The sequence below is a fragment of the Balearica regulorum genome, chromosome Z, assembly GCF_011004875.1.
Source record: "Balearica regulorum gibbericeps isolate bBalReg1 chromosome Z, bBalReg1.pri, whole genome shotgun sequence".
NCBI classification, from domain to species: Eukaryota; Metazoa; Chordata; class Aves; order Gruiformes; family Gruidae; genus Balearica; species Balearica regulorum.
Genome location: NC_046220.1, coordinates 63358973 through 63385490, shown reverse-complemented (window position 1 = coordinate 63385490; position 26518 = coordinate 63358973). Strand labels below are relative to the sequence as shown.

The following is a 26518-nucleotide window of genomic DNA, read 5'->3' as shown; positions in this document are numbered from 1 at the left end:
TCCCTCCTCCCCCCCAGCAGCACAGGGGGACAGGGAATGGGGGTTGTGGTCAGTTCATCACATGGTGTCTCTGCTGCTCCTTCCTCCTCAGGGGGAGGACTCCTCACACTCTGCCCCTGCTCCAGCCTGGGGTCTGTCCACTGTATCTGCTCCACCATCATCCTCCATGGGCTGCAGAGGGACAGCCTGCCTCACCGTCTTCACCACAGGCTGCAGGGAAATCTCTGCTCCGGCACCTGGAGCACCTCCTGCCCCTCCTTCTGCACTGACCTGGGTGTCTTGCAGAGTTTCTCACATCTTCTTACTCTTCTCTCTGGCTGCAAAAGCTGCTGCTCCTTTTCTTTTTCTTCTTAAATACGTTACCCCAGAGGCACTACCATCATGGCTGATTGACTTGGCCTTGGCCAGCAGCAGGTCTGTCTTGGAGCCGGCTGGCATTGGCTCTGTCGGACATGGGGGAAGCTTCTGGCAGCTTCTCACAGAAGCCACCCCTGTTGCTCCCCCACTACCAAAACCTTGCCACACAAACCCAGTACACGCTGTCACTAAGCGTAGTTTCTCCTCGTGGACACACCTCCCACAGGGGTGCTCACTACTGCGGTCCTGTTGTGGTGTAAGAGCAGGGCACACTCTACAGCCTGACACCTGGGTGGCTGCGTGTTCCCACCAGTGCTCTGTCTGGGAAGCTGCGTCAGTTGTGGTGGGCGCAGAGCAGTTTAGAGAGGCCGTGGCTTCCTACGAGGTGGGTAACATTGCTCCCTGGTCAAGCTGGCAGAGATTCAGTGCACTCCCTGTGCGCCCTCCCATGCAAACTGCTATGCCATGCCCATGTCACTCGCACTCCCAGGGGCTTTTTATACATGGAGAGGGGGCTTGGCTGCCATTGCTCCTGGCCCTGTCCAGGTCTCGTCAGCTGCTGTCACACAGGTTCCTGGCGGGTGTCTCAGCTCCCCACAACGTTCCCCTGGTTTAGGAAACCCCTGTGCACTGTGCTGGAGCGCTCCGCCACAGATCTGTCAGCTTTCCTATGTGTTTATCTTAAAGCCAATAAATTTGTTTGCAAAGGCTCTGGAACAAAACCCCCCACATTCTTGAGATGATACTTCACTGTTAGTTCCAAAAGTTTGCATGGCCATGTACAGGAGGAGCTGAGTTACTTCAAATTTTGCCTCTACGGAGTACAACAAAATACTAAAGGAAATTGAGAAGAATTAGAGCAATCTAAGAAATGAACACAAAAGAGAAAAGTCATGTATAAAGCATGATTTTTAAATTAAAAAGGACTGTTAAACATCTTTACTTTGTCTATTATCTGAATTTGCATCTTATTAAAACAGCTAAAACAGTCCTCCACAATGCAAATCTTGGCATCACTTGCTGTAAAACTGAAAGCTGACTGTAACTACGAGCAGTTAAAAGTAGAATTTTTTGTCTTTGTTCATATTGCATACCCTGACTAAATACACATTTTATTAAAAATAATAAAAATAAAATCATCCGTTAAGAAGAGACTGCAAAAAACCCTCATCATAAAATATGTCTTAGCCCCCAAGTAAGAGTACTGGTGGTTTATCTTGTTTTGAAATAAACATGTAGGTCAGGCTACATGTGAAAGGCTTCTAGGCGCATTCTGCCTGGATCTTCTGGATGTCTCATGGCAATTCCGTATCGCAGCAGCAGCTCAACATAAGGTGGCCAAAACGAGTCAGTGATTGTTACATAGGGTTCATGTGGTGTGCTCATTAATTTGTTTATGAGAGTCTGGAAGATCAAAAGGATAAGATTTAGGAAATGAACAAAACAGCTAGATTTTTATCTCCTTTAACGAAATTTATACGAATGATTCTAATGATACACTTATGTAGGCAATAAAAGAAATACAAGACCTGTTCCAGGTAGAAGTAAAACAAAGCACTTCCAATTAACTTCATTACATGTATTTTGATGTAAAAAATAGAACTGGAGTTCTGCTTTTATCTAGACTAAGTTTTTCACCATCTGTCAAAAATTCTTGGTGGATTTTAGATAGTGTAACTGTAAATGCCTAAAAAGTCTGAACGTGAAGGTGGTAAATCCTTAAATGATTAATCTTTAAATCAGTATTTGAGTATCAAGACTAAAAGCATTAAATAAGAGGGAAAGCTGGATTTTGGGAATCACTTGCCTCAAAACTGTAACTACTTACTGTTAACAAATCACTGTCCCTCAATCTTTCAGATTTTAGCAGAGAAGAATGTCCATCTTACAATTTTTCAAAATTTCATTGCACCAATAAGCTAAAAAAAAATTGTCTCCTTAGATTGGGAAGAATTCTTTTTCCTGTATTTTGTGTCCTTCTGTAGTTATTGTTAGAAATAAATAACTGTGAAAAGTTAAGTATTGTAGTCCTAATTTAACTTCACTATGCTTGCACACCAAATCTTTTTGCTCATCTCATAAATGTATTATCCAAATTGTTATTACTTCTCATTTGGGCATGACAAGCAACTTTCAACAATTCTTCTCCTCTTGATGCTTCCTTACTTCTCCTTTGTTTCTTATCTAAATACAGAATTTATTAACAGAATTAGAAAACAAAGATCAGTTTTGACAGTTCTTTCTCTGATCTTGGAGACCATGTTTATGCCCTCATAATCTTACCCATTCCATGGTGCTCTCTCTTCATCCCAGATATTTCATCTTTCTACTCAGAGGTTCTACATGTTATAGCTTTCCTAATTTCAGTAGCTACAAAATATGTCTTGACTGCTAAAGAAAAACTCAAAATCTCACTACCAGACTTTACTTTTTTTGACCCATTTGGAAAAAAAAAAAAAATACTGCTGTTCTTTTTCCAAACATTCCAAAGAATTATTCCAGTTTGTCTTTTCTACTTATATGCCCCAATTCTGAATACTTACTCCAAATGTATTACTTTTAGATGAGTTTAGACTTAAGTCTTTTCTGACATCTGATATTTCAAAATAGCCTTTATGGCTGTAATTTTACATACAATTGTACTGTAAACAGTCTTTCAAATCTTAAGCTAGTTCACTAAATTATCAATCAGAAAGGAATAATCCTCTAACTGTTTAAAAGGAAAAAAATTACTACATTTTTTAAAAATTACAGCTCATTACTGGAATAAAAAGTAGTATAATAAAAATTCTGAGGTTTGCATGAGAAAAGATTTTACTGCTTTCTTACTACTTATGCTAATTTAATGAAGTTGCTACTCATATACCTAAATAATACAAATGTATACACCTAGCTCGTCAAAGTGGATTTATTAAAAATGTACACCTTCATTATCTAACAAAACACATGGGGATTGAGGAGACATGGTTAGGAACACATGCACTGATTGTGATTCTGTGACTGAATTATGTTTTTACAACAGCAAATCCTAAATCTGTAATTATAACACAGAGATGACTTTGCATTTGTCTCTTTAAGAAACTGTTATCTCTATCTAAGAAAACACTTGAAATTTAACAGGCACTTGAAGCTAGAACCAAGTTGCTCAACAAAAAAACCAAAACACCCATAAAACAAAGATAAGGGACATTGACAGTTTACACCAAGATAGTTTAAATTAAAAATAAGTCTGAATTTTTGGGAGTAGTATGTTCTTCCAAATGGAAATTAGACATTACTTGGATGTGTTCACATTTTGAGGAGATTAACAATGTCAGAAAAATACAAAGGGCAATTTTAATGCATTAGAACAGCTTTAAAATTTCAATTCCATAGAGAATGTGGCTATTTTAAATTCTGATCTGTTTTCAAGCTCTGCCTAATTTGGCATTAATAGGCATGCTGAGATACTTGAAGCATGTAAAATGATTTTGATGATGTAAGCCCCAAGTCTGGGCTTTAAACTAAAGTACAACAATGTCATAGTGACCAGATCATAGCATCTTAATACCAGAAAGTTGTTATTCATCAAGTTTTCCCTCAGGAAAAAACATTTCCCCCCCGCCATGGAGATCTTACACATAGATGCCTACAACTGCCTGAACAGTGAGGATGGAGTGGGAATAGGAATTTTCACTTCCAATGCTACTTTTCAGACAAGAAGGAACAATGTTAGTGAAAAGATTTTTAAAGCTCTTTCAAAATTATGCTTTGCAATTCAAATTTATAAATTGCACTGTGATTAAAAATACACACTAAGCAATGCTAGCATACTTATAAAATGAATTAGAAATGCATGAATCATCTATTTCCTCATATGAGAGGATAACCCAGTTAATGCACAAGACTACACATTAAGTGGTCCTTCTATAACTGTTATTGTATATTTCAGAAATACTTCTATTGAAACGGTACAAAATATAGCATGAAATGGAAAAATTGATATTTTTGTTAAGCATAGCATTTGTCTCCCCTAATAATAGCCACTAAGGCTCATAAAACTTCTTTAAAATAATCATTATAAAATTAAGAAATAAGGGATAATTATTCTCCAGCTTAAACTGAAGATTTAGTTATCTGAATTATTGCCACATCTCTTGTAAGAAATTGGGGTCTTAATTTGATAGGAAATAAAATAGAAATCTGACCTAACATTCTACTTTTCAATTAACATTCTACTTTTCAATTAATGATCTTAACCTTATGTCATATACTGTTATTTATCTTATTAACTTATTAAGATATTATGATCAGATCTGAGTATTGGAAATTTCCCCAAATCTCTACATAAAAACCCCATCTTACCTCTAAAATTTCATGCAGTGTTACCAGTTCTACAGCTGGCTTTTCAGAATTCTGCAAAGATAACTACTCCCCCACCAAATAAAGAGAAACCAAAATTCAATGGTCAGGAAAAGTGTTAATTGACAAATAAAAATAATCATACAATTATTTGATTGCATAGTACACAACAGATGAAAACTTTTATGTAGATTTAGTCATGACAAAAATACAAGGTAGTACTTAAATCATTCATCTACCAGTTCAATATTATACACTTCAAATGTAATATTTTTTGAATTAATTATTAAAAAAGATTAATCTTAAGTGATCATAGTATATCTACCTTGGTTTGCATTTAAATAAAACCAAGTACATCATATTTATAAATGTAGTACAGTGCAAAACATCCTGTGAATATGACCTGTTAGGAAAAAAAATAACATTTTTCTTGAACTTCAGAAAGATGTTTACAATGCAAATTTGACACAGCTCAGCACTTGAGTTCATAGTGCCTTAATACTTTTTCATGATTAGCTGATGACTATTTGTTTACTTTTACTCTGACTTCAATTAAAAAAATTGGTAAAGCTTAAGAAATAGAATAATTAAAAATTTTTTTAAAAAGTCTTTGATAAAATATCATTTGTACAGCAATCCGTTAGAAAATTACTTATTTTCATTTGTAGCAAGCAAATCTAGCCATTTGCCTATAAATTAACATGAATATGATTCTATGAATTCCTTAGACAGCAATGCTGACAAAACTGCTTGTGCTGTTACATGGTGAACGTGATTCAATTTTTCATTTTTATCCTTTTTCCCCCCTTCCTCTTCCCCTTCAACAAAATAAAGGACATAACACAGCAGTGCTGTTGAATATGTCAACTTAAGTTCTAAGATATTAACAGCTGTGCAGCACCTTATACAAACTCCACTTCTGGAACAGAAGAATACAAGCAATACAGAAGAATTTGTGAAAGGCAAGTTCTGGCTTCTTTTTTCTAGTCACAGTTCCTAATATTCTTCACCTTCAGAAAGCTGTAAGGGGGGCATACTACCAGCTCCACAGAAATGTTGCAAACTATGGAGCTAGGGCTCAATAATGCCTATCTTTGTCCCTTTATCTTGATATTAGGCTGAGGAAATAGAATCTATGCTAAGAAGCTGCAAAAGCTTCCTCGGAGCAATCCTGATGATACTCTGTAGCCTGGGCTGTCGTATTTCCCTGGCCAAAAATATTACTTTGTAACTTAGGTAGTGGGTTCAACCTATTACAAAGTTGAAATTAGGTTATGACTTCAGTAATTACTAGAACTGATACACAAAGAATAAAATCCTGAGGATATTAGTGCAAAGAGGTTTGCACTCTCATAGAACTAGCAAACATTTTGCTAGGTTTATAATATACATTGTGTATATTGTTTTGTAAAATTATAATACTTACATATGTTAAGTGTCATCAACATAATAAGTACCTCTAATTAATTAAAGCTTGTAAAGCCACTTTTAAGCAGGATGCTCAGCATTTATTTATTTAAACTGAAAGGTACCTATTCCTTCCTTCCATGATATAGACTGGCATAAAGAATACTCCTCAACACATGACGTTTCATATTTCTCAACTTAGGGAAAAAAAAAAAAAGTGTTTTTTTTTTAATCCAAGATTTAAAATACAAGATAATTTTTGCCCCAATCACTACCTATACTAAAGGTGTTGGGCCATGGCAACAGAAGCTAACCTGGGCTGCTGTGATTCAGTCTTCCCTCCCAGTCCCAGACGCAGGTGCCTGGTAAAAGGAGGGTGGAACCGTAATGTTGAGGCTTGGAGCACTTCACACTACACTGGAGCTGTGCCCTTCACGCGTCAGACCCGCACACGCGTCCTCACGCAGAACTACTGAGAACACAGGAAGCTTCCATGAAGTGAAGCAAAATTCCTGATGAACAGAGTTAAGAGGTCAGTGCTTCCAGAGCGTCGAGCCAAGCTGACAGCAGATGCGAATAACGTTACCCCCAATCAATGTAGCAGCAAATTTCATTGCTAATGCTGTCAATTTCTATTTCTGACACAATAAAGAAAATAATAAAGGTGAAAATGGCTGTCTCTTCTGCCTTCACAGTTAATCACTTAGATGCATATTACAGGGGACCTGCACTTGAGCCATGAAACCGAACTGAGTGAAAAGATATAGAAGCAGCTATGAATTCACAAGGAGTAAAAAAGAAAGAAGACAAACTGTGTTTAAGAGTTCAGGAAATGCATAAATAAAATTAAAACTAGGAAAAGATAAGACCCTGCTTGGAAATTTGTCAAAATAAATTTTACATCTAAGTAAAATTAAAAAGAAAAAAAACAATGGTAGAAGGTGGCTTCTGTGAGCACAGGAAGGGTTGATTAATTCCAAACATCTTGGGTCATTATTTTTTTCTTTAGATTTTAATAAGGAAAATTGCATGGAAGAGAGATGAAGGTTGGGTACCTAGTTAGAATTTCTGACAGTCAGTATAACAGAAGCTGAGAAAATTCAAGCAGCTGATTTTGCTCTGGGGCAGGACATTTTACATAAAATCTTGATCAGATTTCTGAAACACACATGAATTCACTGTTTCTTATATTTAAAACACAGCTGGATATGACCATGAGCAACTCACTCCAACTCTGACATTGGCACTACCTTGATGATGGTGTTGAAATGGAAGATTTCCAGAGGTCACTTCCAGCCTAGATTTTTCTACGACATCACATAAATGGGAGTAAAGAAGTTGGTGTATCTCATTATAGGAAATATACATTGTAAGGAAATAACAATGACATCTATGGAAAAATGGACAAACACTTAAAATGCATCTTGAAAAGTCATTAGTGTTTGAAGAGGCATGTCCTAGAACAATTGCAAGATAAATAAGAACCTGCAAATAGGAAGATGACATCAGGCTGAAATCAAGAAATACATAATTGAAAGATGACTGTTAATGAAAATCCCTGAAGCTTTAATTTCTTAATGTTGGAACAAAATGCATCATATTTAGTAATAGCAGGAAACTGGAAGGCATTGATATGCAGAAGAACTAAGATAGAATAAGATATTTGAAGATGGTTCAATAAGACTTTGAAAATGGACATGATGTCTTGAAGACTCCATTTGGTATTTTTATGTGCAAAATATGTATTTCTGTGCAAAACCAAGTTGTTTTTTTTTTAAATTATAAGCTCAGAGTTCATCAGTCGGAAATAACGGGAAGAAAAAGACAAGGGTGTAATAAGTTGCTTTTGTGATGACTGTCAACTAGTACTTTTGTTTATAATACTGTTTTTTAACAGGTTCCAAAAAAAGATGAATCTAAGTGGAAACAAATATAGAAAATTAGTAGTATTAGGATAAGCCAGAGAACTGAAAAAAATTATCTTACAGGAGAAGAACAAGAAAGCTCTGCTAGTTCAAGTAGCAAAACAAAGAGAGCGTATAAGATTGCTTTCTATAAATACCTCAGGAGGAATAAATACAAGAAAGAAAAAGAGCTATTCTAAGGACAATACTGGCATAGGAATACATGGATCTGTGTTAGATATGAATAAATTTAGACTGGAAGTTAGGAGGCAGTTTCTACCCAGAGTACTGAGGCACTAGAACAAGCCCCAGTAGAAACAATATTAACAAAAATAATTAGTTTTAAAATGGAGCTCAATAATATTAAAGAAATGATGTAATGTGGTTGTCTGAAATAACACAGAACTGGATTAAAGAAATAATTTCTATTTCTGTATTCTTAAGTGTGTCTGAAATCAAAATCAACCCGTCTTTTTTTGTAACTATTATTTCAAATAGTAATGGTAAAAGGTTTATTTTTACTGCAGACTTTGAATTTATTATGCAAAATACTCCCTGACTGACTATTTTCCCCTAAAGTTTTAAGATAATTTTTGGCCCAGTTTGCCTGAACAGAAACCAATGGTTAACATTCCAAACTACACTGTAATTATAAACACTTGTCCTTATTATTGTTCCAAAAACATTGTTAGACAATTAAAATTTGCTTTGCCAAGGAAAATATGAATCCACTTGCCTAGTCCAGTAAAAAAGAAAATGGAACAATTTGGAGTGAACCCCTCACCATTTTGAAATTTGGCACAGCTTGCAGTTCAGTAAGAAATACAATACATTGCTATGCATCTCATTGGGTAAAGGATAAATGCATTAAAAAGAAAATATCCAGCTGGGAAAAGCCTTAAATAATATAAACCAACCTGAAAAATATCAATTAAACCTAAAGGATCAGCTGTAAGAACGATAATTATTTCAAAATATAACTGCAGATTCTGTGCTAGTCACTTAGAAAAGATATTGCATCTAATTGATTAGAAATTGAACATTCCAAATTTAACAGTTAAGAAAATCTTACCTTCTTTTCAGCAATTCCATGTTTCTCTGGAAGGGGAAAATGTTCTTCTAGGAATTCACCCAGAGCACTCAAGAGTTCTTCCTTATATAACTTTAGCTTCAACAATTTACTGTGCAGTTCATAACATGCTCTAGTGTTCAAATTAATAGTAAAAACATAGCAATAGAATATGAAATTCAGTAAAATAATTAAAAAGTTATTCTTAAGTAAAAAAATCCCTTATTTTCTATTGTTATACGTTCAAAATCTTGAATCACAGGATATAAGCAGAGTAGCAATATTTTCCATGTTTCAACTATGGATTACTAAGTTATTATTTGATCTATTTAACAAACAAGGAGTATGTTTTAAGAGTTTGTTTGCTCATTTGCTCTTGTTGATATTTAAATGCTTCAATATAAAAACAGCGCTGTAGAAATACCTTTTATTGCAAAATTGTTCAACTTGAGTTTTTTCCTCTTCAATGTCATTAAGAGTATCTAGCATCTGCTCCTGTTCCTTGTGCCACTGCTGCTCTCTTTGAAACATGAAAAGTAGGAAATGGCACAACAGATAAATAGTTTTCCTGGACAGTCAAAAACCCCCAAAAAGCATGGTTAAAAAAGCTTACAGCATTTGTAAGTCCAAATTATTGTATTACCTTTTCAGATCTTCTTCCAGATTTTTATTCTTTAACTGAAGTGTTGTCAGCACCATTTCAAGATCACTTTTTACTTTCTGCAACTATTAAATAGTAAAAATAAACCTACAGTTCGCAAGTAGCGCAGTCTGTAGTATTTGTTCTATGTAAGGTTACATCCGTAAATCTGTTAAAGAGAGACAGTATTATCTGGAATTTCTTAAGAAATATGGCTATAGAGTGATACACTATTTTAAAATCCAGTTGGGGCTATTTAAAACAATACTGTCACCAGTTGCCCATTAGTGTCTTATTGAAGCTCTGTAAAACAACACAGTTGATTTTACCTGAAGTGGGTTATGGAGCACAAACATGAACTGCTCATCTGATGAAAAGATTGAGGAGAAAACATCTGCAGCACCAAGGCTGCATTCTCTAAATCATTGCAGCTGTTTCCAAGAATGAATCCATGCTAGTTGCACCAACATAAAATGTACAGCACTCAGAAAACAACAATGCTGCAAGGAAAGACTAATTGCATACATTAACTAAATGGTTCTTAGTGATAGAGACACATCTGGGAGAGGAAAGCAGGAGAAATAAGACTACTGCAGCCAGAAGTTACATGCACTGCTGAAAATAGGAAACAGTGGACTCTCAGTGAACTGGGTCTTTCATTAATACATTATCTGCTACAAAGTAGTTTATGGGTTTTTTTAAATATAAACCTATGCTTTAGGTGTATTTTGTGTCCTTCCATACAAACTATAAGAACTTTTATACGTAGCTCAAAGAAATAAAAATTGTGAAAATATTCTACAGAAGCAAATATGCTCTATATATGCAACACCTGAAAAAAAATCTGAATCCTCAACAAAATAGGCCACAAAATAGGATATCAGATCAAACATGCCATAGCAATACAGTGAAATGAAAGTATGTAACAAAAAACCCTTGTTAATAGCGGCTCTTAACAGCAGTTGGGTTCAGTTGTGAGTGATACTAGAGGAAGGAAAGCTGCTTGGAAGAAGAAAACAAAAAAAGTTTTGGGGTTTGTTTGTTTTGGGGTTTTTTTTAAGCCACATCCACAAGAATATTCTCAGGTCATGTTGCATACCAATGTCCAATCAATATAGTATAAAGCTACCCCATGACATTCTTGATTCGCTCTTTCTTCCAAGGCTGGAAAAATTCAACAAATTATTTGTAAATTATTGCCACAGAACTCTAGATCTCAGAATACTGATTCTTCAGTGTAACACTTAACATGACATTATTTTATATCAAGTATGAAATGCAATATATAAACAAATCTTTGTTTAAAAGATCATTCATTACAACTAGGAAATTTTAGTAGTTATAATGCAGGGGAAGAAAAACAGAACAATGCCTGAAGAAACATACACAATATCTTAGCAGTAGTCCACCACAAGAGAAGTCATAGGAAAATGCAGCAATTGTATACACTTTTCTTTTTTTTTTTCAATGAAATTTTATTATCTCAGCAAACAAAAAGACTTACCTCTTCTTTTCCTAATGCTAACAGTACATCTGGATGGGCAGAAATTACTGAAAAATAAAATGAATTAGGTTTTCTGCATCGGTTGATATAGACTTGTTTACACTGAAAAGCAGCCTGGCTACAGAGAAACTTGTACAGCCTCTAAAAAACTAGCTTGGCTGTCAGCAGCAGTTTAACCACATTTTGTGGTGTCCTGCTGAGCTAACCTACTGTCACTTTTCAGCAATTTAAATTAGACTGGAAAATGGGTGGTGTTAATGCTTCTGCATTTTTAATTTTTTATTCCTGAACTAGTTCAGATACATAATATTGAAACGCATAGTACAGTCATACTTCAAGACAAGCAAGCCTGATTTTTTCAGTGGAAGGGATTCCATCAACATTACCAATGTGGGCAATCAAGTTCTTCCACCCTTCCAATCCCTTGTTAAACAGCTTCCCAAATGCTTGATCAGGATTGTAAAACCTATCAGATTTGAAGAAGTTAAAAAGCATGTCACTATGCTTACTGTTCACAAGGAAAGCTACATGTAAGGAGATGAAAGGCCCAGCAAGGCCAATATCCTAACTCCAACCCTGAGCAACAGCAGGACTTAAGGGAAAGTATGATATTGTTCAAAGATGTGGTAATGTTTCCCCAGAATGCTTCTGCAAAACACAGTGATTTATGGTTCATGAATTTTCTGAATAAAAAGTGAATTTTTGTGTTTGATAGTGTTTGATGGACTCCAATCGAATCTCAGTTCCATGTCAACTTGCAGCATCTGCATAACCGTATGACTTTTGAAAAAGTGAAGCATTTGAATCTATTAACAGAAGAAATGAAAGCTACTTTAACTGATTTAAAACTTAATATGACTGGATAGTTTTTGTCCAAGCTTGGGCTCCAAATCTGTAATCTTAAATACAATTACTTCACTAAAAGCTTTTCCTTTAACAAAAAGGAAAATGCTTAATCCTCTCATAAAAGCATTAAATAGCACCTAAACACAATACAGTTGATTTAATAAATTTATAAATACTGGTTTTGGTAATTTCATAGTTTTTATCTCCACAAAGTTTGAGAAGCCTTAACTTAGTAGTTTTAAAAGCAGTGTTCTGAGATGAAAATCAGCAAAACTACTGAGTTCAAAATGCATTAAATTACATCACAGTAAACCGTCTTTTACACAGAGAATTACTGTCTCTAAATCGTGCCACAAAATTTGATTGCTCCCAAATCAAGCTTGTGTTTAAGAGCTGTGGGAGGTAGCAGTCTGTGTTATTATTCGAGTAAGACTTCTTTAATGACATGAATATCCTACATACACATGATAAAATGAATTGGTGTAGTTTTATTCACATTCGCTGGTATATTTGAAGAAATCCATACAACTCCCCTGCCCAGATTATCATGAGCCCTCACTACCTGGAATTACCAATTTCTCCTATTCGTTTCTATCAATTCTTCTTTTTTAGATACCTGATCCTGAATATGCGCTTCCCATTCAATATTCATATAGTGTGAGTATCAGAATAAAAGGCCACATCTTCCTAGGAAAGAAATCACTAACCCTGTATCAGTGAAGGAACAGTGCAGATCTAAGACACTGGGACAACACATTTATGGCAGCTGCTACTGCAAAGAACACACGTTGCTCTATCTATCAGTTAAGCTTTTTCAGCTACATTTGAAGAAAAAAATCAAAAGTCAAACAGAATTGTCTAGTGATACATAGTACAATTACTAAGCAAAATACTACCAGATGCTAGGAATGTAAAAACAACTACATGCATATGTTTATACAGAAACTCCTATTAAAATAAGAGGCATTTGGCAGAATACTGGTATTTGCAAAGAAAAATAGAAATTAGGCAGAGACCACAAGTAGTTTATATGGTTTAAAATATGGTTGCTTCCACTTCCTTCTTTTGCAAAGGTAGAAGTTAAATTCTATTTTTACGAGCCAAATGCTTGTTAAAAAATTTTAATTTAGCTAATTTAGCAGCTCTAGAGCTATATAAGTAGTACCAGAAATTGAGAAAGAATAAGAGACTAAAGTAAAAGCTTTGAAAAAATAAAATTTGCATTGTGGATTTAAGTCTGTTTGCCAATATTGTGCCCAAAGAAATGTAGAACTGCCAAGTTATAACCTCTGAAAATAATGTTTAAAATTGAAATGCTGACAGGCCCTCATTTACAAGAATTGAACTGGCCACTACTAAAAGCAGCAATCAAAATAACAAGACAGCCAGACATTCATGCTGTATTAGTAAATTGTATGAAATTAGTATGCATGCTATTCTTATTCAGATAAATTAAGACAATGTTTTCAATTAATTAATTCCTCCTTCAAAACAAACAGTAAGTAGAAAGGAGCCACGATGGACATAGAAGATGTAAGCACAGCAGACTCTTCATTTTTATACAAGCACTATAGCTCCATTCAAATTCTTAGCAGCAATTTCTTTTTTATTCCCTCAGAGAGGTAGCCAAAAAGACAAAGCTTTGGCTGCAAAGTATTATTTGCATTATAATATGCATAGATCATTTCTCTAGTACAAAATTAAGATTTCTAATAATAAATCTTATCACCTGTGAACAAAAAAGAATGGTTGAGCAAAGCAAGTCAGCAAGCCAATAAAAATAGGTCAAGCCCCAAGAATATTTTTAAGCAAATAGCTTAAAGTTTAAAATAATTACATATTTTAGTAAGAAAACCTAACATCTCCAGGTATTTTAGCCAGATAAAAACTATAAGTGCTTTCAATTAATTTGCTTTAAGCCAGCAGCTTATTCATGAGCAGCAGCTAAGAACCAGTATTTACCAAATTCATTCGATGTCATACTATTTGTCTACATACCTCTAAGAAGCATTTAAGGCTGACCATTCTTAAAGACGGACTTACAAAAAACACATGAACTATGAATTTATTCTAATAGAGCAACAATATTTATAAGAAAGAAGAAATATTTTTTTCTAGCTCCTATTATTTGATCACAATATGCAGCAAGTACATGAACTTTGAAAGAACCTGGAGAAGTGACTTTAATGTTCATCTGAAAATGCATTCCAATTTAGCCAAATGACAAAATATTGGAAATTGCCACTTGTTCTCTAGAACACATTCCTATCATTTTGTGAACACTAAAAAACCCCAAGCCTCTTCTGGCATAAATATAGTCAAATGTGTCAATGTATCCATTTAAAGATTAACTAGTAAGTTTTACTGCGTTGAAAGGTGCTGACAGTTCCTTCACAGGAGAAATAACAGTGAGTGCTATCGTAATATGGATAGTGTAGTGTGAACTGTTTTAGGAGTCTCCAAATAGGACATCTGAAAAAAAAGATTACTTTACTCACACTTATATTCTGAATGGCTTTATTTTCAGTGTCTGGCCACATCAGCCTTGCAATAGAGTGAAAGCAGTTGGCAACGATGCTAACGTGCAAAAAGAATTTTGAAGAACCGAGGAATTTATATCTTTTGACTGATAATGCCTAACAAATACAAGAGCTACCACTTGTCTCAGTGGGATTGTGCTTCTCAGGGTAAGTGATCTAGATTCCTATGTTTTTAAACTGAAGTGTCTTTCACCACCTTTTCTTGACCTGAAATCTTTGACCCCTGTTAAATCCAAGCTAGATATTTTACTACAGTCTAATGGGCTTACTACTAATGGTTACTTCAAAGTTTCAGTTTTCATAATACAACACATTTTGTGAAGTATTAATAAAAAAAAAATGAACAGAGGTATGGTTAAAAATATATCTGCATAAATTATTGTTATTTATTAGCAATACTTGCAAAGATAAAAAAAAATAAATCAGCTTCTTAAAAGACAAAATGAAGACAAAATTTCTTTGCCAAAGAAGTTCTGTCCTAAAAAGGAAATACAAATGAAAGATGGAGAAGAAACAATCACAGAAAGGAGAAACCTGAAGGTGGGTAACAGCATTATGAACTTCTATTATTTTGTTAGATCTGCTAACAGTTATTTTTCCATTTAACTGACTGATGAATGGTGATATGAATCATGCATTTATTTGTCCAGAATCATACGAGTAAGTTACAGTAGAATTCACTTTGAATTCTGAATTCACTTAGAGCTGAAGTGCAAAAAGAATACAGAAATGAAAAATCATGCTACTGTGGGAAGTATTTAACTTTTAAGTAGTTACAGTATGAAAATACAATCAGCAGACATTCAATATATCCACAGCTTAAGATGCCTAGGTGAAAGAGACTTTGCAGAAGTTTATACGAGTATACCCTACCTGGAAGCCATTACTTACCTTCAGGAATTCTTTTTTGCCATTGATAATGTTCCGCTGCTAAAGCTTTCACTCGCATCATTGACAAGGAATGCTGTATAACAAGAAAAGAAGCATCTATTGAAGTGTGTTCAGTTTCATTGGAGTAAAATGAGATAGACCAGGATAGAAATTCAATTATTAAGTTTATACAGCAGAAAACAAAAGAGCATCTATTACAATAGACCACTTACTCCTTGAAAAGATTTAAAAAGCCACTTGGAAGGATTAAGAAACATTTTTATTCTTTTTTCGAAAGGGGGAAACCAGAACTAGTCAGAGTCGGCATTTACCCCCCTAACTTCCTCTGTCACATCAGGCAATGACCACAACTAAAGATGAGCCACTGGAAACAATGACAATATCTCACATCCCCACTCCTCTTTAGATCCATGGCCGATACACATTTAAGGTTAAATGGATTGTGCTTGATATGTGATGACTAAACAAAAGATTGGCTTCCAAAAAAGCCAGTAGTCAAATAAATCTTCTATCAAAACCACATCTGTGGACTCAACAAAAAAACGGTCTAGAACTAGTGCTCTACCTCACTATAATCACTGAAAATATAGGAGTAATAAGAAAAAAACACCAGTTCAGAAAAGTTCATTAAAAAAACCAAACTAAACAACCTTAGATTTTAAAAAAATTACTTATTTTAGTATCTTACCATGCTCTAGAGAAAGAATATATTATTACTATTTCACTTCCTGAAACTGAGTACTACACCTATAACTTTTCTTCAGATACATTTCAAATTACATATAGATATCATATTGCTAGTAATCTGATAAGAAATTAATCATACATTTAAATACAAAAGTACTGTTGATATGGCCAAGCATTCCATAAAAAGCACTGCAGATTGCATTTGGCTTTCATCAACTAAAAAGAGATAAATATGCTAAGAATCATCAGCCAAGTTCTTATAATAAAAATATCAAGAACTGACAAGCTTAGCTTTTCACTACTCAAAATAACTTCGTAAAGTGCATCTTCAAAAGATAACCTTTTAAAATAAAGGAAAACAAACCCAAACCAAAAGAAATAATCACCATACAAACATTTCTCATTTTCTAGATCAGGTGGTGTCATCTCTTTTGTAATGGAGCACTACTTTTGACAATACCATCAGTTCATTCTCTGTTTCTTTAAACTTGATAAAAACATTCTGGATAGTACAGTAACTGGATGAAAAACTTTCAAATAAATTAACACTATCACTCGGCAACCTTAAATCAAGGACCGCCTTTTCAACAGACAAATACACCAAATATGTACATCAGATGTCTCTCTCTCATGCCCTATATACATTCCTAGAAAAATATGGTGCTCAGTAAGTAATCTATCACATCACAGAGCAGAATCAGTCCTGTGGTGGTGCAACCCCCCCCCCATCTTGAGCTGCTCAGTACTTGGCACAATTTCTCCCCTTTTTTTGAGCCACAAACCTGAACAGCAGACCAGAGCGTCAAGGCGTCCCTTTAATGTGTTTGGTTCTTGCTCACTTGGTAGCAAGAACAGCCTGGTACACCTGTGCTTGAATGGCTGTGACATTCTTGTTCCCTCATTACTTTGGAACAATAGTGCTAATCGATCACCTCCTGACAGCCTGGTACACCTGTACGTGAGCCATGGCCCAAAATGGGGAGATGCCAGAAAAGTTCTGAGTCCACACAACTGGTGGAAATTACCAGAATATTTCATCATCCAAGCTGAGCCAAAGTGGAAAAGTACATGACAAAACCTCCCTCCCCACTTCCCCTCCTCAGGAAGCTGCAGAGAGCCATGAGGTTGCCCCTCAGCCTCCTTTTCTCCAAACTAGACAAACCCAGAGCCCTCAGCTCATGCCTTCCAACCCTCTTACCAGCTCTGTTGCCTTCCTGTGGATACATTCAAGGACCTTCACATCCTTCTTAAATGGTGGGGCCCAGCACTGCACACAGTACTCCAGGTGATGCTGCACCAACACTAAATGCAGTGGGATAGTCACCTCTTCGCCATCTGGTTATGCTGTTTGATGCACCCCAGGATGCAGTTTGCCCTCTTGGCTGCCAGGGCATGCTGCTGGCTAATATTGAGATTAGCATCAACCACCCACCACCCCAGATCCCCTTCTGCAGGGCTACTCTCCAGGCACTCTTCTCCCAGTTTATACTTGTGCCCGGCATTACTTCATCCCAGGTGCAGAATCCAACATTTATTCTTGTTAAATGTCATGCCATTGATGAATGCCCAATGCTGCAATCTATCTAGATCCCTCTGCAAGGCCTCTTGTCCCTCAAGAGAGTCAGCAGCACCTCCCAGTTCGGTATCACCAGCAAACTTGCTAACGGTGCATTCAACTCCTGCATCCAGATCGTTGATACATACACTGAACAGAGCTAGCGCCAGAATTGAGCCCTGAGGAACACTGCTGGTGACTGGTTGCCAGGCAGAGGTAGCCCCATTCACTACAACCCTCTGAGGCATGCCGTCCAGCTAGTTCTTCACCCAGCAAACCATGAACCTGCTCATCTCACAGTTAGACAGCTTGTTCAGAAGGATGCTGTCAGGGACAGTTATCAAAAGCCTTACTAAAAATCCATAAAAAACTACATCCACCACCTTTCCCTTAGCACTAACCAGGTGACATAATCATAGAAGGCTATCAAATTAATTAAACAGGACTTTCCCTTTGTGAAACCAGGTTGACTGTGCCTGATGACTGCATTGTTCTGTAAATATCTTTGAATAGGACCTAGTATTATCTTCTCCATATTTTTTTCAGGGACTGAAGTTAGACTAACATTCTGTAGTTTCCTGGATCAATATAAGTGCCTGTGTTAGGGCTGCAGGAAGATCCCATGAAAGTTGCTGACAGAGAATATAACATGAGCTTTTCCTCTCCTCCCTATTTTCTATCGTGAAGTGCAATCAATTAAATAAATTTAATCTTCACTTTTCAACTCCATTTAATCATTGTCTTGCTATGACAGAATCACAGAATGGTAGGGGTTGGAAGGGACCTCTGGACATCATCTAGTCCAACCCCTCTGCTAGAGCAAGACCACCTAGACCAGGTTGCACAGGATTATGTTCAGATGGGTTTTGAGTATCTCCACAGAAGGACACTCCACAACTTCTCTGGGCAGCCTGTTCCAGTGCTCGGTCACCCTCAGAGTGAAGACCTTTTTCCTCATGTTCAGATGGAACTTCCTGAGTTCCAGTTTGTGCCCGCTGCCCCTTGTCCTGTCACTGGGCACCATTGAGAAAAGTCTGGCCCCTTCCTCTAGACATCCACCCTTTAGACATTTATAAGCATTGATGAGATCCCCTCTCAGTCTTCTCCCGCCCAAACAGACCCAGCTCTCTCAGCCTTTCCTCATATGAGAGATGTTCCAGTCCCCTCATCATCCTCATAGCCTTCTGCTGGACTCTCTCCAGTAGTTCCCTGTCTGTCTTGAACTGGGGAGCCCAGAACTGGATACAGAAGTCCAGACGTGGCCTCACCAGGGCAGAGTAGAGGGGGAGGATAACCTCCCTCGACCTGCTGGCCACGCTCTTTTTAATGCACCCCAGGATACCATTGGCTGTGTTGGCCACGAGGGCACACTGCTGGCTCATGGAGAGCTTGCTGTCCACCAGGACTCCCAGGTCCTTCTCTGCAGAGCTGCTTCCCAGCAGGTCAACCCCTAACCTGTACTGGTGCCTGAGGTTATTCCTCCCTAGGTGCAGGATCCTACCCTTGCCCTTGTTGAATTTCATATGGTTCCTCTCTGCCCAACTCTCTAGTCCGTCCAGGTCTCGCTGAATGGCAGCGCAGCCTTCTGATGTGTTGGCCACTCCTCCCAGCTTAGTGTCGTCAGCAAACTTGCTGAGGGTGCACTCTGTCCCCTCATCCAGGTCATTGATGAACATGTTGAATAAGACCAGACCAAGCACTGACCCCTGGGGCACACCACTAGCTACAGGCCTCCAACCAGACCCTGCACTGCTTATCACAGCCCTCTGAGACCTGCCATTCAGCCAGTTCTCAACCCACCTCACTGTCCACTCACCCAACCCACACTTCCTAAGCTTGCTTATGAGGATGTTACGGGAGGCGGTGTCAAAAGCCTTGCTGAAGTCAAGGTACACAACATCCACTGCTCTCCTCTCATCCACTTAGCCAGTCATGCCATCATAGAAGGCTATCAGATTGGTCAGGCATGATTTCCCCTTGGTGAATCCATGCTGACCACCCCAATAACCTCCTTCTCCTCCACAGGCTTATTGATGACCCCCAGAATAAGCTGTTCCATCATCTTTCCAGGGATGGAGGTGAGGCTGACTCGCCTGGAGTTTCCTGGGTCCTCCTTCTTGCTCTTTTTGAAGACTAGAGTGACATTGGCTTTCCTCCAGTCCTCAGGCACGTCTCCGGTTCTCCATGACCTTTCAAAGATGATGGAGAGTGGCTTAGCAATAATCTGCCAGCTCCCTGAGCACTTGTGGGTGCATCCTGTCAGGGCCCATGGATTTGTGGATGTCGAATTTGGCTAAATGTTCTCTAACTCGATCCTCCTCAATCAAGGGAGGGTCCTCCTTTGTCCATACTTTCTCTCCTGTCTCCAGGGTCTGAGGTTCCTGAGGGCTGGCCTTAGCAGTAAAGACAGTTTAAGAAAAAGTATATCTTGAAAGTTTAATTACAAGGGTATAATGTGTGTCAGTAAAGCTGCAAAGAAACATAAAAACCTCAGTCTACGCTCAATTAAAGTTATACAAAATTTATTTCTCCTTATAGGATTTTATTCAGTCATAAAAGAAGAAAAAGATTATATTTTATCTATTTGAATATGCATCTTCATTTATTTATTCTGATTAAATAATAGTTTAGAATATAGTTTATTACTAGCAAGAGATTAATGTTAGTAATGACATAGTAATTAAACATCTGAATGTATTTGACAGATACATCTCTGAAGAAAAGTGCTCTTTTTATTAATTATTCAGTCAAGTGTATTGAATTAGCCATCAGAATAGTCTTACTGAAGTCACATAAGATGGAAATTTATAAGAGCTATATATTTCACCCAAGCAGCCGAATGTTAACTATTTATACTTTCCAAATTTGGGGTCCTCATATAAATTCTATTTTAAAGCTTCCTATTTAGAATTTTAAAAAAACTAGACAGTGAGCCAGCACCGCATTCTTGCATGTTCCCCAAAATTTGAGGGATACAGGAGCTCATGCTCTCAGCATCACTTAGTTCACTTCTAACTCAAACACATCAGTTTCCCAATGATAACCATAAATGGGGAACAACTGTAATGTGCAAATATGAAGTTCCAGAGTAAAACTAAAAGGATCAATATAAAGTTTCACAAATTACATATACACTGATCAGTAAATAGTCCAAATGGGTATTGAAGTTAGACACTCCTCCATTTGGCTGCCTATGTTAGTCATTTATCACTTGTGTGGCAGGACTGCATGTAACCATTTTGCTATATATAAATGTAACTTTTCAGTATTTGCTAGACACGTACTTCAGAATACAGCTTCAAAGTTAATAAAACTGTCAGCTTTAGAGAATAGTGAAGATAATTTAGTTTCCTTCTTTTGGAAGAACTCCATATCTTTACAGAAAAAGATATATTTTGAGGAGAATAAAAAAAACCTGTCTTACCTTGGCATTCGATTTTAGCAGTGTTTCTCCTCCTAGAAGCCTTAGCTTGCTCTGACACTTGGCAGAAAACAAATGAAACACAAACATTGTTTACTTACTCTTCTCTTTTGTAAGAACAAAACATGAAGCTTAGAAATTCCGACAAGGTTTTTAGTATAGGAAAAAAAGTTTTGACTTGGCTTCTACCACATCCCTCAGAGCCTGACCCAGAACAACAAATTAAGAAATATTTTTAAATTATACCACAGTAAAAAAAAGTAGAACTTCAACTAATTGAAAGTAGAAAAGTAGCAGCAAAGAAAAGAAAGATGCATAATTTGATGAAAAAGGCAAGTTATGAGGGAAAAGTCGATATGGGGAAACACACTGAACAGATAAAAACCATGAGAAAGTGGGAAGAGAGAGTCATGGACAAGGCTGAATAGGAAAGCTGCTAAGAAGTTAACACACTCGCTGTTACTATTCTGGCTCTCCAAACAGAGCAAACATGTTACAATACACATTTTTAGTTTTAACTAATTTAGGGCAATATACTGTACACTTCAGAACCACGAAGGGCCACGAAGCTGATCAGAGGGCTGGAGCACCTCTCCTATGAGGACAGGCTGAGAGAGTTGGGATTGTTCAGCCTGGAGAAGAGAAGGCTTCGGGAAGACCTTATTGTGGCCTTCCAGTACCTGAAGGGGCCTACAGGAAAGATGGAGAGGGACTGTTTATCAGGGAGTGTAGTGACAGGACAAGGGGGAATGGGTTTAAGCTGAAGGAGGGTCGATTTAGACTACATGTTAGAAAGAAATTCTTTACTGTTAGAGTGGTGAGGCACTGGAACAGGTTGCCCAGAGAAGTTGTGGAGGCCCCATCCCTGGAAGTGTTCAAGACCAGGTTGGATGGGGCTTTGGGCAATGTGGTCTAGTGGAGGGTGTCTGTGCCCATGGCAGGGAGGGTGGAACTAGATGACCTTTAAGGTCCCTTCCAACCTAAACTAGTCTGTGAAATGGTCTGATTTTTAGAAGTGCACTACATCAGCTCCCATGACTGCAATGGGATGTATATCACGTCTTAAATTCAGGCCACCACAGATGGCCAAGGCTTCAGCAGGAAACACCTGCTAAACTCTTTTTTGTTTTATAACCATCAGCAATTTAACCTGCCCCATGATGGGGTAGGATGTATTCTACTAAGCAGTAGAACTACTAAGCAGTACTTTAGAAATCTGGCTTTTAATGTTTTGGAACCAAAACACAATATAGGATTTCTCCAATAAAACCTGCTAATGCTGACACTCAACCATTGGAACATTATATCATAAACCATATAACCTTGAAGCTAATTCAATGACTATTAGTGGTTTAAAGTTTTTGCTGAAACACGCATGCATCCAGGATGCAACAATCAAAAAGTAATAAAAATCCTACTGTTTTTATCAACTTCTAAAAACAATGCACATTATCACTTCCTGTATTGTTTTGGTGCTGCTGGGAACGAGATACAAGATATCAAAGCTTTTCAATTAAATTCAAAATAATAATCTTTCTAACTTCCCTTCTAATAAGAATATTTCAAAGAAAGTTCACATCCTCTGAAGTGGTGCCAAACAAAACGTCTGTTGATAGCTTATTACAGTACTTCAGAAACCTAGACACAGCATTCCCTGTCACTTTTTCAATGTTAAGACAAGTTTACGTGTAACAACAAATAAAATCACCTAAGTTTTTTTAAATCTAATTCTGTAAAATTATTGCACTGTCAGTTGTCTCTACTTTGTTCTACTTTAAGTTTGGAAGTATTTTTACTTCAGTTTCTGATACTTTTAATGATTTGAATCTAAAACTCAGAACTCAAGCAAATAGCATATAAACACCACATGAAATTGAGTGAAGCAATTAAGTCTCTCAGAATATAATTTAGAACATGACTTTTCATCAGACTCAGCAGAATCTTATAAGATGCATAGAATTCCCTCAGAACTGTTTAAAATTTTTCTTTTCTGAGATCCCTGTAAATAAAAATAAGTCACTTTGAAATGTTATTAGCCTACTGAGTCATATATCAAGAAAAATAAATTTTATTCTTGAGGATATAATTGTCATTTTGCATGAGTGTCTGTTAACTTCATTGTCCTTCTAAGCCTCTTTCTCCTCCCATTCTCTCTCTCCTTTAAGAGCCAAAGTACTTGTGAACAGCAGTTGAATCCCATCTTGCATGAGGCTAAAGAGAGAAGGATCTAAAGTCTCAGTGTGCTGGTACTACCCGAACACAAGTAAATTGTTTAATTTTTCCTAGTTTTAACATATACTCCTATTCTATTTAACTAAACCATAACATCAGCACACTGTAAACAAAGTTTGACACTGCAAGGCCATTCTTCACCCCTGCCAGAACTTATAGTTTTGGCCTTTCTGAAAATCTTTTCTTCTCCCCCCCTTTTTTTTCCTCATGTTTTGTTGTGGTGGTTTCTTTGGAGGGGGTTAGGTAAGCATACAGTGAAGGATGGGGGGGATCAACTAAAAAATGCTGAGGAAAGTTTACAACAAATCTAGTCTATCATTTGTGATTTGCATACCTCTTCCATCTGCTTCCAAATACTCTCACATTCATCCAAGAGTTCTTCCTTGGCATCTGCAGGATTAATGGGGCCGTTGGTGATTTCTGATGAATGTTCAGCCTATTAACAAGCCAACAGAACAATTATCATGTAGATCCACAATAATTATTAATAGGTTACTGAATCATACCTTCTACTTCAGGTCAGATATGTAACAGAGCAATCCCTCTGAATCCAAAACTTTCAGTTAACTCCCCTATGTTTCTAGATATCACCCAATCATTCAGTAAAATCAGCTAACTATATTACTATAGTAAAATTTGAAGACACTAATAATGTTTTTTAAAAATCTAATCACAAAGTCCTAAATTTTCAAAACTGCTTTGATTATCTGCAATGGCATTTTTTATTTTGACAACTTGAATAAAGAAACAATAAGAGAATCTCAAATCTACAAAGCCACACTTTTCTTCCATATATCTGCAAAGTTGTTAAGCATAGTTCCTTCTGCTCTGTCTTCCAATAAGTGTCCTAATCTATTTCTCTTTATGACAACTTGAATTCAGAATCTTTTTTGATTAACAAATTAAAGTGTTCTGGAGGTTACTAAAAAAACAAACAAAAGAACCTGCAAGATATGCAGGCAACCAAGGAAAGAGGGCACCAGGACACTCAAGAAAAAAATCAACTCAAGTTAAATTAAAAAGTTTGAGAAATTGTTGGGTCAGATAGAAAACATAAAAATTGAGAAATTTAATGCTAGTTAAATCTATAAAGAGATACATGAACAACAACAGCAATTAAGAAGGAAAAACAAGAAGGGCCAAAATGGCATTCAAAGGATTTTTTTTTTTTGGGGGGGGGGGGGGGGTGGGGTGTAAACGACCAACAGAAATTTCCTAGATGTACAAGATGCAGGAAGCCTTTAAAAATACCTATACAGATCACTATGACCACCAAATAGTTAGAGACTAAAAAGAGATATTTAAAAAGATAAAGATCTAAAGAAGAAATAAACATCTCTGCCTTTTTAATGATGCACAAATTCCTAACTCAACCTCTTGTTCATTTTCAGAGCAAAAATACAGCACCAGAAAAATTTATGTTGAAAAACCGAATAATTTAAAAGGAGGGAAATATACAACTAGTACCTCCAAAGTTCAAGTATGTCATAGCAGAGTGGCTAAGAAAAAACAGAATGTCTCACTGAACACTGAAATTATTCTAGAGAACTGAAAGGTAGCAATATTTCTACTAAGCCTTCCTGGAAAATTTGTTGCATTAATAATTAAAACCAGAACACTAGAAAATCTGGATTGCCATGATCAGATAAGGTCTAACAAGCACAGGTTTTGCAAAGGAAAATCATTATCTTCTTTAGTCTTGGAATGTCTCCATAACATAAAGAGAACTAGTTCACATAATTTATTAAGACTTCTGAAATGCCTCCAGCAAAGTCCCCCACAGAAGGCTAATAAAAAACCTAAGCAGTTGAAATGCAATGCACTTTTTCCTCAGACTAAAAATTGTCAAGGAGATAAACAAAAAAAGAGCCTGAACAGATAATTTTCACCACGGCAAAAAGGCTCAGCAGCAGAGCTAAGAGTGCCTGAGTGAAAAGAACAAAAGGTGAGGAGGGAAAAAAAACCCAAAAACCCTTTGGAAATTTGAAAGGGGTCCTGGGGTGGAACAAAGAGTCTTACCCCTCTCTGTCCCCCTGGTAGTAATACAATCCATCAACATGGAAACATTACATGATATAAATCTCTGAGTACCTAGCAAAAAACCCCAAACAAAGTAGCCAAAATGACTTGTGGTTCCAAACAATGTGCTGTTATTTACCTTATAAACTATATACACCAAAGTATCATGTTCAGGTGTTTTTTCTTGTGGCCTGCAGTTTTTCCCTATTTCTGTAGGGTAAAATTAGGTTCCTATTTGAACACCATACTTGAAAACTGTACACTTTTTTTTTTTTTGCATGTTATTAACATTAATGCGTTCCGGTTTCGACATGTGACTCTTTCTTACCTCATTTTAGAACTAGGTAAAAATACACATAGGGACAAGTGTGCATTATAGGCTCTATGCCAGCCAAGCTTTATGGGAAATGTTTATATTAACAAATACAAAACGACTAACTACTGGAAGAAATTCACAGATGAAAAAAGGAAAGTAACAGCAGCTCTGGAAAAACCGATAGGAAAAAGAAGTAAGATAGAAAACCAGGAGTTCACCTTAGGAAGGAGAAGAATAAAAGGAGGCTACAAATAGCATCACAAAAGAGGTTAGACAGGGAGCTCCCATTCTCCTTGACCTAAGCCCCAGAACTACACCAGCGACAGAAGAACGTGAGAAAGGGGGTTACTCCACACAGGCTAACGCCGAACGCAGCCTTGTGCCAGGCGGGAGCAGGCGGGCAGGGCCCGTTCCCTTCCCAGCAGCCCCGCGCCCTAACGGTCGCAAGCCTCCCCAAGGCGCCGCGGCTGCCCCGGCTCTACGGCCGAGGAGCTGCTCCGCTCCGTCACTGAAACCCGGGAACCCTTCCCCGGGCTGGCGGCGGCGCTCAGGGCAGCCGGGTGGCCGCGGTGCAGAGGCCAGTGGTCGCCCCCTTCCCGCCCGTTACCATGGCGGCTCCGCGCTGCGCTCGGCTCTGCCCGACCCGCGTCCTCCTTTGCGCGCGCTCCGCGTTCACTGGCTGCGTCCTGTGGCGTCACTTCTAATGCGACCGGCACCGGGTGCTGTTGGGGATGGGAAGTGTCGCGGAGAGGTGATGTTCTGCCCGACCCACGTGCTCCCTTGCGCGCG

The 26518-nt window shown here is 37.3% G+C and overlaps 1 protein-coding gene across 1 annotated transcript; it reads right to left on the bottom strand.

The window, feature by feature from the left end:
* Positions 1-1248: 1248 nt before the first annotated feature.
* On the bottom strand, positions 1249-26486 carry CENPK (centromere protein K). Its single transcript, XM_075739442.1, has 10 exons — positions 26337-26486; positions 23729-23830; positions 21166-21222; positions 15500-15572; positions 11223-11269; positions 9722-9804; positions 9503-9598; positions 9082-9211; positions 4702-4752; positions 1249-1761 (listed from the first exon to the last, which is right to left on the bottom strand). Exons 1-10 carry the CDS (start codon positions 26337-26339, stop codon positions 1603-1605), a joined length of 801 nt encoding a protein of 266 aa, XP_075595557.1. The 5' UTR covers positions 26340-26486; the 3' UTR covers positions 1249-1602.
* Positions 26487-26518: the final 32 nt, after the last annotated feature.

What these genes read in the sequence shown, in the direction of transcription:
- CENPK (XM_075739442.1), bottom strand. An exon ending in TGCTAAAATCGAATGCCAAG is followed by an intron (nt 15,573 to 21,165) that starts GTAAGACAGGTT and finishes CTTGTTATACAG; the next exon opens with CATTCCTTGTCAATGATGCG. An exon ending in TAGCATTAGGAAAAGAAGAG is followed by an intron (nt 9,805 to 11,222) that starts GTAAGTCTTTTT and finishes ACTATTTAATAG; the next exon opens with TTGCAGAAAGTAAAAAGTGA.